The following is a 17164-nucleotide window of genomic DNA, read 5'->3' on the forward strand; positions in this document are numbered from 1 at the left end:
TAAATCTCCCGCTATAGCTTCCGCTATACACCGTTATAGCTGTTTATGCATGATGCCACTATTTGAACTCACGTGTAATTTAGCCGCTATAGCCTCATTTAGCCCGCTATTAGCTGTTTTCAGAGTCCGGCCGCTAAACCTCTTAGCCCGCTGTTTAAAACCTTGATGTGGGCTCCGCTAATGGCCTCGGAGCCTTGCGTCTCTCTTGAGGAGAAATGACAAGGGCTTTGACTTGACCGGCCGTCGTCTTCCCCTCCCGGCCGGCCCACACGCGGTTTCGTTTTCTGCTTATGAAGGGCCACTCCACTATCTGACTTGTATACACGAGCAGTGGTCGTGGATGATGCCGAGTGCCAAGAAAGTTCATCGTCTCCGGCTTTTCTTTACTTCGTCGGCTTCAGAGGATTTTCAGCCAACTGACAACATATTTATGGCCCTCTAGCTAGTCTAATCTGGTGGTGCAACACAAGCAAGCGCCATGGCAGCAGCAGCACCAGCACCAGCTCGTCCTCTCCCGTTCTCCCTCCTCCTCGTCACTGTCCTCACCGCCACCGCCGCCGTCTCAGGCTCAGTCTCACCAGCCACCGCGGCGGCGGCGTTCGTGTTCCCCAAAGAAGCTCTCCCGACCAAGTCCGGGTACCTCCCGATCCCCTCCTCCGAGAACGTCTCCCTCTACTTCGCCTTCTACGAGGCGACCGCCCCGGTGACCCCGCGGGCGTCCACGCCGCTGCTCGTCTGGCTGGAGGGCGGCCCCGGCACGCCCTCCATGGCCAGCAACCTCTTCATGCTCGGCCCCAACACCTTCCCCACCAACGGCTCCGCCGCCGCCGCAGGCCTTTCGCCCAACCCCTTCGCGTGGAACCGCCGCGTCGGGGTCATCTTCCTCGACAGCCCGCTCGGCACGGGCTACAGCGCGGCTCCGTCGCCGTCGGCGATCCCCACCACCGAGCCCGTCATCGCCGAGCACATCCTCGCGGCCCTCCAGTCCTTCCTCTCCACCCAGCAGCCAGAGCCGGAGTTCCGCGCCCGCCCGCTCTTCCTCGCCGGCGAGAGCTACTCCGGCAAGACCGTCCCCGCTGCCGGCGCGCTCATCCTCGCCGCGAACCGGGACCTGCCGGAGGACCGGAGGATCAACCTCCGCGGCGTGGCCGTCGGCAACGGCCTCGTGCACCCCGTCGCGCAGGTGGCCACGCACGCCGCCGCCGCCTACTCCACGGGCCTCATCAACGCGCGGCAGCGGCGCGAGGTCGAGGCCCTGCAGGCGGACGCGGTGCGGCTCACGCGCGCGGCGCGGTGGCGGGAGGCGACGGACGCGCGGGAGCGGGTGCTCGCGGCGCTGTACAACGCCACGGGGTTCGCCTCGCTCTTCGACGTGGCGGACACGGGCACGGGCAGCGCGCTGGCGGCCGTGGCCGTCGCGGCCGCGAAGCTCTTCAACGACGCCGGGGTGAGGAAGGCGCTGGGTGCCGGAGCCGCCCAGCGGGGCGCGCCACTGTGGCAGCTGGCCAGCCCGGCGGTGGCGGACGCGCTGCACGACGACGTGATGAAGAGCGCCAAGCCGGACGTGGAGGCGCTGCTGAGGGCGGGCGGCACGCGCGTCCTCCTCTACGAGGGCGTCCGCGACCTGGAGATCGGGCCGGTCACCACCGAGGCGTGGCTGCCGGAGCTGGAGTGGGACGGGCTCCCGGCGTTCCAGAACGCCGTGTGGAGGAGGAGCGACGGCAGCAGGCGAGGGGAGCTCGCCGGGTACGTGCAGAAGCATGGCGCGCTCGTGCACGTCACCGTGTACGGGGCGGGGCACGTGGTGCTGGTGGCGCAGCCGCGGCCGGCGCTGGAGATGATCGAGGACTGGGTGTTCGACAGGGGCGGTGCTACGGCGATGTAAGCAGGGGTGGTAATGGGCTCTGGGTTTTGTATCGATATATTTAAGCAATCGGATCGTAAACGGATCGATCTCTCTTCTTATAAATTTTTGAACAGTAAAAGGCTAAATGAATACTCCATTCACTTTTGATAGCTATATTTTAAAAATTCAAATGTTCACAAATGATAGCTATATTTGCTAATGTCATGGGCTGTGGTAATAAATAGCACTAGTAACGAGGAGTTTCCAGTTAAAGCATTGGAGGACCAACAAAAAAGTCCGTGTTGTATTTATTATATGATAAGTAAAGTTATTTTCCTTGGTCATTGTGTCAAGATAAAATATAGCTATCAAAAGTGAACGGAGGAAGTAAGAAAATAAAATAGAGACTTCAAATGTCTCACGGATCATTGAAGAGTCGTGCAGAAGGCCTTGCAGTTGTTTTAAAGGACGGTATTTCTAAATAGGCAGCGTTAATAGCTCCAGGGTGAATTTTGTCTCATGTTTCGTCAAATTTTCCAAGGTCGCTATGCTCTCTTGATCCGTGCGGTTCGATCTGACTGTTGAGGTGTGGCACCAAGTCCATCAATGGTTTTTGTTGGTATATGTATTCCGTGTTGAGTAACTGACGTTTAGTTGTTTTGATGGCTTCTGATGACCAGTTGTTTCCATCCAAGGAAACACACGATTTTCCATCAAAAGAAATTCAGGTGATGCAAATTCATCTGACACTCGAAATTTGTGTCCATAAAAATCCAACAGCAAAGCACATACAAACACATGTATCTCTAAAAAGAAAGTAACCTTATCAGAAAAGCTAAATAACAACATAGTGTTTTAGGTCCTTCCAAATTATGAATTTGTTTGACCATTAGATCTCCAGATGGATGCCTAGAATTCCATCAATCCTAAACCCAATGCACTGTAATACTGTAATTACAGCGTGTCTACACCGTAAACCTCTACTGGCTGTCCTACAGAATTCTAGTAGCTTATGCAACACAAAGGATTACTGCTAATAGTTTTCAGCTTATCGTGCCCAAGTATGTCCACAGAGACACGGTCAATATGCCTGTCCAGGTCCGGTTTGTTCTAGAATAAAATAAACGCAACTACCGGTGATTACAGCTTCTTTTAATTTTGTCTTTCCTAAATGGCACTCGATATTGTGGTAATTTAGGACATTCGACTTCGTTTCGTACCTACTGATATGTGATATCAATGTTTAAATTTCTAACATGTTTTCAACAAAGTACAGTTCACTAATTTACGGCGCTTATAATTATTAATTTCCATCTCTACATGTCGTTCTATTGAGTTTTATTTGAATCTTGTTGTGTGCGCCGTGGATTCTCTCGTTTCTGAAATCGTGAGCATGTTTTGAAGTGCAGGGATTTGGGAGGAAGACCGGAAGTGAACTTAGCTAGCTATTTCGCTTTACCGAATCATCTATTCATCTCAATTGCTTTTCTTTCCTCAGAGGCAATTGACGCATTCGTTCAGGAAAGAAGCAAAGCAGGCCGATTATTACTAGTAGTCGTAGCAAATAATCCTCCTGCAGTTTCTCCATTTGAGCACCTCTGTCTGGAAATTGGAATGCACTTCCATTGTAAAAAAATATATATAATAATAAAAGGAAAACGACCTAACCTCTGCTCCCAAGAGTGTTGGAATCTTGCATTGTGAATTTCTGATCGAATTAATGGTGTGGCTGTGTGTGTATATACATTGAATTCTGTGAAACAGAAGTAGGGGAGCAAATCCATTTTTCTTGCTAGTGCCGATAATTTTTTGATGAAAACTAGCCTCTTAGGTTTCCGTGGATAAGGAGACCAAGGAAAATTAGCCGTACCTATTGTGGGCTAATTAGCAGTGACCTTCGTGGTCCGTGGAGGCCGATAGAAATTTAGGTGTAACTTTTGTGGGCTACGAGGAAGGCTGACAAAAATTACTAGATGAAAAATAAATACTTTTTTCGTCGTAATATATAATATATATTTTTTGAGTCCTCTTTTCATCCATCTACGTACGAATAGATATTCCTATATATATAAACTAAATTAATTAAATAATGAATGAATGCGTATTCGAAACCTAAAATGAAATAAATGTTAGAGCGGCAGATAAAAGTTACGGTCACTTTTGTCGCTTTATCTTTAGCTGCATAAGAGTGTCTACGAAAATGTAGTTTTCTTATGCGAAAAGCTTATTTTGGTAGATTCAAAAAAAAAACTGACGGGATTTATTACCCCGAGAAAGGAAGGGTCGCGACTCATTGGGACTGTTGCCGGTCATCAATGAGGACATCAGCGAAGTCGAGGAGGCATGCGACAAACACCGGGCGGGCAAGGAGGATACCTAGGACTAGGGAGGGGCCATACTGCTGCCACCGTTGTTGTCTGTCGTGGCGGCGGCGATGGAGGGTGAGGAAAGCGAGCACGACGTCTGGCGGATGGCGGAGTTGTTCCGGGAGGAGGTGGAGCACGAGGTGTCGGCATCGACGTCGCCACCGGCCGTGCGCATGCTGCGAGGTGCCGTGGTGGCGGACGCCTACGCCCTCGAGTGCGGCGTCTGCTTCCTCGCGCTCAGGCCTACCATCTTCCAGGTACTACGTACCTAATGCACGCCATGCTACTCCTCGCAGATTGCAGAGCCGGAGCGTCTCTCATCTTTTTGATCAACAATTGGGAAATGCACGCAGTGCGAGGTGGGGCACGTGGTGTGCTCGGCCTGCCGCGAAAGGCTGGAGGCCACTGGCAGCGGCGGCAAGTGCCATGCCTGCGGCGTCGCCGCCGCCACGCGCGGCTACTACCGGCCGTGCCACGCCATGGAGCGCCTGGTCGGCTGCATCCGCGTCCCCTGCCCTCACGCGGCCCACGTCTGCGTCGTGATGACGGCCTACCACGCCCTGGAACGCCACCGCCGGGCGTGCCCGCACGCGCCGTCCGTCCTCACGGCCACCAGCCGCCGCCGCCGATGCAGTGTGAGCTGGTCTTCTCGCGCGGCGGCGGCCGCCACGGGAGCCTGTGCCGCAGCCGCTACTACCAGAAGTCGGACTTCCAGGTCGCGAGCACGGACCTCGCCGACGGGCTACCCTGCCGTGACGGATGCTTCCAGGTCCTCCTGCCGAATGCCCTTCTTGGAGACGATAACGACGACAAGGATTGCATCCAGGTCGCAATCAACTACGCCTCCATCGAACGGGTGGAAGTGGTGGAACCTGTCCGCTTGTGGACGGAGGAGGACGGGGTTTCGCTTTCGCGCGACTTGAGCAACCGTCAGTTCATCAGCTCTGGTGCCCCAGCAAGTTCCTCGAGCTCTAGCGTCTTCCCCATCGTATCCACGCCCCTCCTCCATAACCCCACTCCTTCAAACGTCGCCGTGAACGACGATGAGGATGTCGAGTCCTCGCGCCCCGCTCTGGCTGTGGTCGCCAATACGGCTACGCACCAGCCCCGCGGCCGGATTGTGCGCGGGAACAAGGGGGCCGCCCGCCCCGCGCGTGCAGCTGGCCGGCGCCGCCCCGGGTGTGAGGAGCACGACACCGGCATCGACGTCCCCCTGTCTGAGCCGGAACACGAAGTCTCGCTCCGCAAGCAGTATGCTCGCCGCAAGCGCGCGGTTGACAGCCAGCGCAAGCTGCGGCGGAGAAGCCGCCTCCTCATGGCGAAGGAGGGGGATGGGTTTGGTCAGGACATGGACATGGCTGATAAAGCCACGCGCGTCCAGGCTGCTCGGGTCGACGTCTCTTTCTCTGGTGCGTGCGTCTCGCCGTCTCCGGTCACCGCCGCTCTTGCTCGTACTACTTCCCTCGTCTCTGATGGACTGATCCTTCTTCCCCTTGGACCAGACGACGATGTGCAGGCTCTGTCGGACGTGGCCACAGCCTGCGGCTCCAGCTCCAGCGAGGCTGAAGCTGAACTAGCCGAATTCATGGGTTTTGTGGACCGAGGTAGTATTTCTTAATGAACTGTAGGACATTGTTAGCCTCTTTGAGAACTGGTCACTGAAATTCCTTTTCACTCAGAATTTTCTTCGTACATTATCCTTGCTGCTGATATCAACTAGGTCTGTTTGTGCACCCTACCCCAAGGATTGATGATCTCAAAGCTGGTGTGATCCATTATCCATGACGCTTTGCTTCTACTTTTGAAGTACTCTAGCATTTTCGTGTGTTCGCTTCCTCTGGAAGAACATTGGACGATGACGACCAAACAACATGCATTGAAGCCTTCCCTTACAGCAGGTCTTGGACTCTTGCTGTCAAATTCTTTTTAACCCTAGCTTCGTGACACACTGTTGCTCATTGGCTTCATTGACTCTTGCATTATATTAGTTTCTAACTTGTATTTCTGTATTTTTCTTACTATGATCGGTATGAACATTTACAATGTCGAGAAAATTCGTTATTTGACACTGAGAAAATGACCGGTTCCTTCCGTGACCCTGAGAAAATAAATCTTCCCTATCTGGCTCTGAGATAAATTTTCATTCTCAAAATGACAGTACGTCAGCTTGGGCCGTTAAAAATCACTGGTGGCCGTTATCTTCTCTATGGGTCTCTCCAAAATACCCTCCTTGGCGGCGGGCGCATCCGGGTGGCGAGCGACGGGCGCATCTGGGCAGGGCGGAGCCGGAGCGAGAGCGAGCTCCGCGGCGGAGGAGTGGGAGCGGGAGCAGGAGCAGGCTCCGTGGCGGCGGAACGGAAGCCGGAGCTCAGAGTAGGAGCAGGTGGCACAGCGCGGGAGCGGCGACAGAGCGATAGCGGGATCCCCGGTGGCGGAGAGAGAGCAGCAGCGAAGCGAGAGCTGGCGGCGCCATCGCTGGAGCGGGAGCGGGCGGTGCGGCGACGGAGTAACGCCGAGGGGAGTGGCGCCAGGGCGAGCGGAAAGAAGAAGATGAGGCTGAGTGATTGACAACTGGGGTCCACATGTCATCTACTAAGTCAACGAAGGGCAAAGTTGTCCTTTCACATGCCACTCTAACACCGTCAATTGGTGCTTGCTGATGGAGTGTCATTTTGGGAATCAAAATTTGTCTCAGGGCTAGATAGGGAAGATTTATCTTCTTTAGGGCCAAGGAAGAAACCAATTTTTTTCCAGTGTCAAATAAGAAATTTTCTCTACTAAATTTTGCAAATAATAAGGCAACGATGGATCAATCCCAGCAAAATGTACAGACAGTTGATGTACCAATTTTCAAAATAACACTTGCATCATTTAAAGAAAAGACTTCTTGTTAAGATTTTAATGTAACCAATAATATAGTAACAACACCATTCTTGCACTTCTTTTTAAAAAAAATGACAGGAACTTATTAGAAATAATTTAGTTGACGGGAAGCTACTTGATGCAATGTAGTGTGGACAAATCAACATATGAGTCCCATGTTAAAAGATAGACTAGAATTAAAACCTCACGTACATACCTTAAACTTATACAAAAAAGATGTTTTTTAAATCCATATAAAAAGAAGCAACTTTTAGCAATTAGTGTAGCCAAGATTTAAAATTACTCTCTTCGTTCTAATTTATAAAGGGTTCTAACTCATTCTTTTTACGTCTAGGTTCGTATGCATGTTAATAGATCTAGATACATACAAACCACATACGTAAAATAACCAAGTTCAAATTTTGATAAAGGTAAAGTTCGTTTGAAATATGAACTATCCAAGTTCAAAACATAGTCACGTATATTTTAAACTTATTTAGAAAAACCTCAAGAAATTGATAGGCATGTTTGGGAAATTACAGACTCGGAATTTCTCACGTGTTGGACTGTTTTAGTGATTTTTATCACGGTTTGAGCTTACAATAAAGCCCGTGAAAGACTTTTCTAGATCATGTGTAGCGTAACAAAATTTTAGTGCTTGTCTTGCTCTACAACTTTGTTATGGAAGTTGGACCATGTTTCTTAATGGGTTTGAATATTTCGTTAGGGTTCAATTTGTTGAAACAAAATTTTGACTTCATGATTTTATCCACTGGTTTCTTCGTCTCAACAAGAGATCAACAATATGTATGATCATATGGCTTAGGTTTGCTAGTCCGTATTATGCTTTTAAGATGTCGAAAGCATCACATTTTGCCCCTATAGAGGAAGTTATAAAATCTACACTATAAAATATATCATCTCAATAATGTATATTATCTAGATTCAAAAAATTCACCATGAACCAAACAACCCTTTTTTTTCCAGAATGTGTCTATTGTTCCGGAGGAAAGATCAAAATCAATTGAGATGACTCAAATACTACTCAATAGGACGACAACTAATATGGAATTAAGCGCCCCCAATGAGTGAAACGTATTTTCTTGGGAAAATGTCAGGAATTTAAACATTGACATCACATTTCAGTAGGTACGAAATGAATTCGCAGATCCTAAATTATCACAATATCGAGTGCCATTTAGGATAGACAAAAGAAAGCACGCTTTCCTCGATCACCAGTAGTTCCTTCCGTCTACTCTATAGCAAACCTGACATGGACTGGCATATGGACCTCCTCTCTGTAGACGTACTTGGGCACGATGAGCTGATAGGGTAGATTATGCTGCACAGTGAGGGACCGAAGCTGGCGACCAGAGGGAGGGGTGAATGGGAGCCGATCAAAATTTCTTTCAAAATCGATCCGTCGGCCTATATCCCAAAAATCACCGCGAGCCCTCAACCTAGGGTATGAGAGAATAGCTATGGAGTAGCTAACTCACAGCAGCACACCCTAGGAACCATCGCTGAAGCAAAACGAGACAAATCGCATAATTGTCTGCCTGGACCGGTCTGACCGGTGCAACGGACCGGTCTGACCGGTCGTGGCAGTCTGAATAGGTCTTGACCGGTCTTGCCGTCCAGTCTGACCGGTGGCACCTAGAAAAGCCCGTGAACAAGACTTCAAAAGATGAATCTCGAGCAAACGAAATCCAAATCCAGCGAAAATTGGAGGACACCTCCGCAACTATCCCGCGAACATATCCCCAAGAGATCTTTCCCAAAAGATCAAAGAAACTTAAGAATTCGAGGGAAGATCAAGAAGGATTGGGGTTTTCTCAAGACCTCAAAAACTTCAATTCGTAGGAACTCGCGATTCCAGAGGGTTTGGCACGAGGCTAGAGGCACAGGAATCACTACAAAGAGCTCTACGAACCGTCGCGATCATGTGCACCAAAAACAAAACGAAAATCCATCACAAAAGAGCACAAAAGGGACGGGATTGGATCGATTCAAAAAGCCCAGAGGGCACGAGGAGGATGGGGCCTCCTTTCCCAATCAAATCCAATACAAAGTCTCACGAATCCATAAACAAATCCTACTCTAAAGAGAAGAACAGGGAGAGAGACACAGGGGCGGCGGCCTGGGAGGAGCAAGCAATCCACGGACAGAATACAAAAGCCGCTCTTTAACCTAACACAAGTGAAGGGGTATTTATACCCGCCGAGATCGGTCAGACCGGTTCCATGGACTGGTCAGACCGGTCAGACCGGTTGGTCTGCAGCATCCCCCTGTACACGATCTCATCTGACGGCTGAGGTTCTTTCTTCGAAACGAAGTCTTCTCCGCGATGCCGCCATGTTGATAAAGATCCGGTTCGCGGTTTTGGAAGATCCGCGAAACCCGGGTAGATGGCCGGTTTTGAGAAAACCGCCAAAACTCCACGCACAGGAAGATTCCCGCCTCCACGTCGTGGCCCTAGACGCCGTTCCCGCCTCGGCCTTCTGACAGCCCTAGACGCCGCCCGACGCCCGTCACCTCCTCGCCCGCAGCGAGGCCCTAGACGCCGTCGACGCCCATCGCCTCCGTCAGTCCCGAGACCGACGCCCGTGCCTCCACGACTTGGCGTCTTCAACCGCCGTCCGCCTGCTTGGTTTTGTGGCGCAAACCAAGAAACCCGCCTTCCGTCGCTGCTTGTGTCCTCAATCCAGGAGTGGACGCCCCAGCTGCCGCCCGGCCTGAGCTCCTCCACGGCAACTCCCCGTCGACACTCGACGCCCGTGTACCTGCAATCAAAGACCAAGCGCATGATCACACCGCACGGTTGACAATTCACTCATCACAAGTAGGATAGAGTACTCAACATTCCTCACACAGCTGCACTACAACATTTTCGACGTGAGGAAAACTTTCATCTAGATGTGAGTTCCGCTCTCCCTTAAAAAAATCATACTCCGTTGTTTGAGATTAGTGCTAGGTGCAAATTTTTTATTAAGATAAGTATTAATGTAACCAATAATATAGTAACAACACCATTTTTGCACTTTTTTTAAAAAAAATGACTGGAATTTATGAGAAATAACTTAGTTGACGGGAAGCTACTTGATGCAATGTAGTGTGGACAAATCAACGTGTGAGTCCCATGTTAAAAGATAGACTAGAATTAAAACCTCACGTATCACCTTAAACTTATAGCAACTTTTAGCAATTAGCATAGCATCGTTCTAAATTATAAGGGGTTCTAACTCATCTTTTTACGTCTAGGTTCGTATGTATGTTAATGAATCTGGACACATATACAAATCACATACGTAAAATAACCAAGTTTAAAATTTGATAAAGGTAAAGTCCGTTTGAAATATGAACTATCCAAGTTCAAAACATAGTCACGTATATATTTTAAAGTTATTTAGAAAAACCTCAAGAAATTGATAGGCAAGTTTAGGAAAAGCTCACTAGATTACAGACTCTGAATTTCTCACGAATTTCCGATAAAGCCCGTGAAAGACATTTCTAGATCTTGGGTAGTGTAACAAAGTTTTAGTGCTTGTCTTGCTCTACAACTTTGTTAAGGAAGTTGGACCATGGGTCTGATCATTTCAGCTTGCTTTGGCTTTTTAAGCTGCGCTGCACAGTACAGCTGCACGGCTTGGGCGGCTGCTAGCATGCTGCACGTATATCAGATACGCAGCTACCGATGTTGGTTAGGTGTACTCGATGAGTATGGTTGTGCCGCTGCAGCACTGAAACGCTACAGCTAGCTCAACCGATCGGACCCCATGTTTCTTAATGGGTTTGAATGTTTCATTAGGGCTCAATTTGTTGAAACAAATTTTTGACTTCATGATTTTATCCACTCATTTCTTCGTCTCAACAAGATCAACTATATGTATGATCATATGGCTTAGGTTTGCTAGTCCGTATTACTCCCTCCTTCCCCGTTTATAAGGCATGGTGGAACATGACACGGTCTTCTAAACAACACTTTGACCATTTATTTATCATATATTATATCACTTTTGATTATAAACTTATAATCATTGTAAAATATATTTGATTATGAATCCAATCATATGAAATTTGCATTATAAAAATAAAAATTTAATAGTCAAATTATTGGTCAAAAATGACAAGGTTTGAATCTTGATATACGTGTATGTCTTATAAACAGGGAAGGAGGGAGTATGATTTTAAGCTGTCGAAAGCATCACATTTTGCGCCTATAGAGGCAGTTATAAAATCTACACTATAAAATATATCATCTTGAATAATGTATATTATCTAGATTAACAAAATTCACTACGAACCAAGCAACCACTTTTTTCTTTCCAGAATGCATCAATTGTTCCGGAGGAAAGATCAAAATCAATTGAGATGACTCAAATACTACTCAATAGGACGACAACTAATATCGAATTAAGTGAAACGTATTTTCTTGAAAAATATCGGGAATTTAAACATTGACATCACATTTCAGTAGGTACGAAATGAATTCGCAGATCCTAAATTATCACAATATCGAGTGCCATTTAGGATTGACAAAAGATATCACGCTTTCCTCACCAGTAGTTCCTTCCATCTACTCTATAGCAAACCTGACATCGACTGGCATATGGACCTCCTCTCTGTAGACGTACTTGGGCACGATGAGCTGATAGCTCTCGTTGGGATCAGGCAGGCCATCGGAGGGATCCGAGCACGCCACCTGGAACTCCGTTGTCCGCGTATATGTGACCAATAATCCACTCTCGTCGCGCTGTTGTAGGTAATATTCGAGCTCACATTTGATTTCCTTGGCGGCGGCGGCGGCGGCGGCGGCGGCGGCGCGAGGGCGGATGCAGATGACGGAGATTGCGCTGCAGAATGGGTGGTGGACCACGTTCAGCAGGAAGACGTGCGTCCTGCCATGCGACACGACGAAGTTGAAGCCGTCCCTGAGCCAGACTACGGAGGATGAGGTCCCCGAGGCGGCACTCCGGCCGGGGGGACTGGGCTGGGCCACGTGGGGCCAGCGGTGCGCACTGCCGGCGACGTGGTCCAGGAGCGCCGCCGTGGAGCCGACGAAGCCGCACGCACTCCGGCGCGTGGACTGGGCTGGGCCACGTGGGGCCAGCGGTGCGCACTGCCGGCGACGTGGTCCAGGAGCGCCGCCGTGGAGCCGACGAAGCCGCACGCGTCGCTGCCGGGGGGGCAGTGGCACGGCGCGTGGATGCACTCGCGAAGGTGCTCCTCAAGGGCGTGGTACGCGGGCCTGGCGGCGCAGCCGTACGGCGCGTGCGGGCACGGGGAGACGACGGATCGGAGTCCACCACGCGCTCCATGGCGTGGCACCGCCGGTACCCGCCGGCCAAGGCGACGCCGCACAAATGGCACCTGCCGGCATCCTTGAGCTTGTCGCGGCACGGCGAGCACAGGACGTGCCCCACGGCGCACTGCATGCATGGACAGACAGGTTCATTCCAAACCTGTAGTGCTCGAAGAATATGCCCGGCGGCCGCCGGCCATGCATGCATGCATGACGCATCTGTACGTAACGTACCTGGAAGATGGGAGGCTTGAGCGGAAGGAAGCAGATGCTGCACTCAAGGAAGTCTCTGTCCGCCAGGGTCAGATCCGAGACCGCCGCCGCCGTGCTCGCCGGCCGCACATGGGCCGACGACGCCGGCGCCATTGCCGAGCCGGGCGAGCCGTCGACGGGAGCTGCTGATTTTTTTGGCTCTCGTACTCGATTGCAGTGTCCGGCTCACCTCACCAGCAGCATGCTCCTCCACCGCTATGGCTTCTGGCCTTCTGCGCATTGCCAATTTATAGAGTTATTAGGCGCATGAACACGCTTGTGGATTTTAATTCCCACATTATCACTCCATTTGCTGGCTCGAATCCCCAGGCCGGGGGCCGGGAGAACGCGAACCAAAGAGGCAGCTTTGACCCGTCCTGAACTCGAGGTAGCATAAAGGGCAACACACGACGGGCTTCACGGCTTATTCCTCAACCCCTCTACAAATTCTATTGTAATCTTTATATTCCAATCCAACTCCGTCCCCTCATCGTGACAACATACGTGAAGAAGAAAAAGGGATAAGACTGAACTCACAAAGACTTTATTTTCAATAGCTGCGTAAAGTGTGTCCATTACTTTGTGTATAGATTTTAGATCTAATGGTATTTGCTTCATCTGCCGTAATTATTACTGAAAGATGGTAATTATGCAACTTTATAAAGGGCAATATACAGAAAAATCATGGAGCTAGGGGTAAACAACCCCCCCCCCCCCCCCCACCGCCACCACTTACCCACACACACAAATAAAGCAACTCGCTTAGGGTTGAGTTATCGAGAACTTCCTAGTTTTTAGCGGGACAACACAAGGAAAAACCACACAACTAAGGCCCTGTTTGGATAGTCTAACTTGGTTAGAAGTTAGAGTTAGTTTCTAGCTCATGACTAACACAAAACTAACTCTAACTAAAAACATGTTTGGATGCAAGGGTTAGAGTTAGATTAAATGCACTTTTCCAATCATTTGGTCTCTCTCTAGCAAGATTTGGTGTGGCCAGCTTTGTGTGCCCTCCTCCTAGCTCCTCTCTCCCTCCCACACCACCCCATTTGCTTGGCCGCAGAAGGAGAAGGCGCTCAACTGCCCGCGGTGCGCCTCCCTCCCTCCCCTCTTCCATCGCCGGCGATCCTCCTCCCTCGCCGGGCCGGCCGTCCTTCCTTCTCTCTCTCTCTCGCTTCACCCGCGCGCCCCCTCACCTGCTCCGGCACTCCAGCGGCGGGACCCCGGACCACCTCGACCTCGCCGGCATCGAGCTCGACCGGATCCGCGGCGCCGAGGTCCTCCTCCGGCGCCTGACCCTGCTCCCTGGCGGCGAAGCTCCGTGCGCGGGCGGCCGCCCGTCCCTGCCCCGGCGGCCGCGCACGCATGGCCCGGCGCCTGCCCCTGCCCCTGCCCTCAGGCGGCGGAGCCTCCCCGGTGGAGCTCGTGGCGGCCCGGCTCGAGCTCGAGCTCCGCCCCGGCGGTGGGATCTCCGGCCGGCCGCGTTCACTCCCCATTCTGGCGCTCCTTCAGATCTGGCGCGCGTGGACGGAGCTGGCGGCGGCGCGCGGGTGGAGCAGGCTGCCGAGCGCGGACGGCTGCGCGCAGGCCGAGCAGGCGGCAGCAGGCGCGCGCAGCAAGCACGCATGGCGGCGAGGGCGCGCCGGCGAGCGCGCAGAGCAAGCACACCGGTCCCACGGTGCCTCCCTCCTCCCTCTCTCTTCTCCGGCCGCCTCGAGCTCGGCCGCCTCAAGCTCGGAGCGGCGGATCTTGCCGGGCAACGCGGGCGCTCGGAGCGGCCATCGGTGGACTAGCGCACGCGGACGGCGCCGAACGGCGGCGCTCGGAGCGGCGACCGGCGGACGAGCACACTCGGAGGGATAGCGGGCTGGCGGCGCCCCTGGGTCCGGATCGGGGATTCGGGGTGCGGTGCGGAGGGGGAGGGCGGCGGCCACAGATGGATCCGGGGAGGGGAGAGAAAGAGGAAAAAGAGTGGGCCCCGCCTCAATCTAACCCAAATAAGCACCCCTTAGAGGGGATAGTTTTTTGGGGTGGGTTAGATGTATCTAACCCACTCTAACCCATCCTGTTTGGCTACTTTTGGGTTAGATGGCTCCAATCTAACCCAATCTAACTCTAACCCATGGATCCAAACAGGGCCTAAGCCGAGAAGATTGTCCAACAATACACTCCATTTCGCAGCTGACACAACAAATCTGAGCCCCAAACTTGACAAAATGACCCAAGTTAACGACTAAATTGACCCCACTTGGTCACCATACAGTATAGAGATGCAGGCGGGCCTGTCTGCAGGCTGCCTGCAGGCCACCGCATTGTCTGCCAGCACTTTTCCAACTCCTGCAGGAGCTTGCTAGCTATTGCTTGGCTGCCAGCCAGCTCCCTCAGGGCCTCGCAGGAACGTGCAAAGTGGCCTGCAGGCACCTGCAGGAGCCCGCATGCACAGATAGCTGATAATGACAGCATATGCAAGCTGCAAGAACTGCGATACTTCTATTCTAAATTTCTAATAACTGGTCAGGTCAAATTAACCTATATCCTCATCTAGTCATGCTCATGCGTCAAGGAACTCGTGAAGTTTGAACTCTTCTTTTCCATCAAAGGCTAACCCAAACTTCATTCGTAAACCAGCAAAATTAACTTAAAAAAAGTAAAGCAATGAAATTACAAAGTTTCAAAAAGTAGTACATTTCAGCCACCAAAACAAACCAGATAGAGAACTTAGGATTGCTCCTCGACAGCTTGAACCAAAACAACAGAACGTTAATCTGAGTAACTGAATGTAGCATAACTAGCAGTAATAGGTGATATCTTATATGCAATTTTGACAAATGACTCCTAAAAAATTTGTTGAAGTTGGCAAGCAAGATAAATGAAGCACAAAAAGGATCCATGTGAAATCCAACGACTTTCAAATTTCCATGGCTGCCCTGTCACCAATCTCCCTAGCTAGTGACTACATAACGCTTAATTAAACAAGTCTTTACATTTTAATTCCCCAACCTCTGCTAGCGACCAATGGATTCTTTCATTTTCTCAATTAACATCTGGCAACCCACATATTAGTAGCCACCTTTCGATTTGACGATCTTCAGAAGTTGCTCTTGGTTATTGGACACTAACGTTTCAGGTGCCGCTGGGAGTCTGCAATATCCATGGATCATGTATCAGTACTTTTAAGAGGATTTTGCATAAATATCACTCTTAATATTTACTGAGTATCTAGGCAATGCGATGTACTTAGAGAAAAAAGCTTCATTCGTAACTTCAACCTTCAGGCCTAGTGGCTGAAATGACAGAAGCATAATAATTTACAGAAATTAAATATGGAATGGAAGGAGATGCAATGAAACACAATATGCTACATATTAATTACCTAGGCCTGAACTGTACATGTTCCTTTGCCCATTCAACAGTGATCATTGGTTTCTAGACTACCAATTCTAGTGACTTTAGTTCTGTCAGCAACAATAATCATTTCAAAAATGTTCCTTTGCCCATTCAAATTTTAGTAGATAACAAAGTAACAATAGGAAGATAATAAGTGTAACTCACAGTAGGAGCATAATGAAGATCATCCGTGATGCTCTCATGATTTGTTATTGATATGATATCCAAGTAAGAATCACCTAAAAATTAATACATAAAGCGCTCTTTCAGCTGAAATAAACAAGATGTAACTCCACTTAAAACTAATGAAAGTTTTCACATCAATTCAAAATGTACGCATAGATTTGATAGTAAATTAACATACCAGATGCTCGAATCCAATCCTGAAAGCATAAGAGAGCTTCAACAGTGTTGCCAGACAATCTAGTTCGATGATCGTTGATGATCCGATTGCTTGTGCTGAAAGCAGATTCAGACGCCACGGTTGAAGCGGGAACAGCCAGCACATCACGTGCTATACGGGCCACTATGGGATACTTTGTTGCATGCATCTTCCACCAATGCAGGATGTCAAAGTTGTCATCGTCGCAGGGAAACAGATCATCTTGCAAATATCTATCAAGCTCGCTGGTTTCTCGGCTGCTTTGACCACTTGTATGTTGGCTCCAATCAGACCATGAAGCACTATTTGTCACTGTTACTGTAGCATTTTCTTGACTGGAAGAACTGAAGGTATGCCCTATATGAGACGAATATCCACTAAATAAACTTCGGATGGCTTTATCTACTTTGTCTATATGAATACTTGCATGGTTTCCATACACTTGTTTCAAACGGAATTCAATAAAGCCAAACTTGAAGCGAGGATCAAGGATAACCGGTATGCAGTTTGTCAAGTATGATATTATCCAATACTTCTCAAATTTGGTTTTCATTTCTCGAACCATGGCTGCAATGGTAGGGTTTGCACTTGTTTCTTCCCTCGCCAACACTTGCCTTATACTCCAAATTTCATGAAAATAAAGATTGGAGGTCGGGTACTTTGAACCAGATACAAGTTCAGTAGCTTTCTTGAATACCTTCAATAAATTGCATACCACTTCAGCTTTTTCCCACTCTTCATGTGTAGGACAGTGCAAGTAGTTAGGG

General features: G+C 49.9%; 2 protein-coding genes, 1 long non-coding RNA gene and 1 pseudogene across 3 annotated transcripts; 1 reads left to right on the forward strand and 3 right to left on the reverse strand.

Annotated features, from left to right (window-relative positions):
• The first annotated feature begins 265 nt into the window (after nucleotides 1–265).
• LOC120643705 (serine carboxypeptidase-like 50) lies at nucleotides 266–1988 on the forward strand. The gene has a single exon (XM_039920158.1). It carries the CDS (start codon nucleotides 479–481, stop codon nucleotides 1883–1885), a length of 1407 nt encoding a protein of 468 aa, XP_039776092.1. The 5' UTR covers nucleotides 266–478; the 3' UTR covers nucleotides 1886–1988.
• Nucleotides 1989–11650: 9662 nt separating this feature from the next.
• On the reverse strand, nucleotides 11651–12742 carry LOC120645355 (annotated as a pseudogene).
• Nucleotides 12743–12819: 77 nt separating this feature from the next.
• On the reverse strand, nucleotides 12820–14124 carry LOC120645356. Its single transcript, XM_039922152.1, has 2 exons — nucleotides 13825–14124; nucleotides 12820–12861 (listed from the first exon to the last, which is right to left on the reverse strand). The coding sequence occupies exons 1-2, from the start codon at nucleotides 14122–14124 to the stop codon at nucleotides 12820–12822; spliced, it is 342 nt and encodes a 113-aa protein (XP_039778086.1).
• A 1247-nt stretch (nucleotides 14125–15371) lies between these two features.
• LOC120643706 lies at nucleotides 15372–15993 on the reverse strand. Its single transcript, XR_005663136.1, has 2 exons — nucleotides 15866–15993; nucleotides 15372–15769 (listed from the first exon to the last, which is right to left on the reverse strand). It is a non-coding gene; the product is annotated as an uncharacterized LOC120643706 (long non-coding RNA).
• Between the last annotated feature and the right edge of the window lie 1171 nt (nucleotides 15994–17164).

This window comes from Panicum virgatum, chromosome 8K (assembly GCF_016808335.1).
Source record: "Panicum virgatum strain AP13 chromosome 8K, P.virgatum_v5, whole genome shotgun sequence".
NCBI classification, from domain to species: Eukaryota; Viridiplantae; Streptophyta; class Magnoliopsida; order Poales; family Poaceae; genus Panicum; species Panicum virgatum.

Excerpts from the sequence above, each read along its gene's own strand:
- LOC120643705 (XM_039920158.1), top strand. The coding sequence starts at position 479 with ATGGCAGCAGCAGCACCAGCACCAGCTCGTCCTCTCCCGTTCTCCCTC.
- LOC120645356 (XM_039922152.1), bottom strand. The coding sequence starts at position 14,124 with ATGGGGAGTGAACGCGGCCGGCCGGAGATCCCACCGCCGGGGCGGAGC. Across the intron at positions 12,862-13,824 it reads CCGCTGGAGTGCCGGAGCAG|AAGGCCAGAAGCCATAGCGG; the intron begins GTGAGGGGGCGC and ends GGCAATGCGCAG.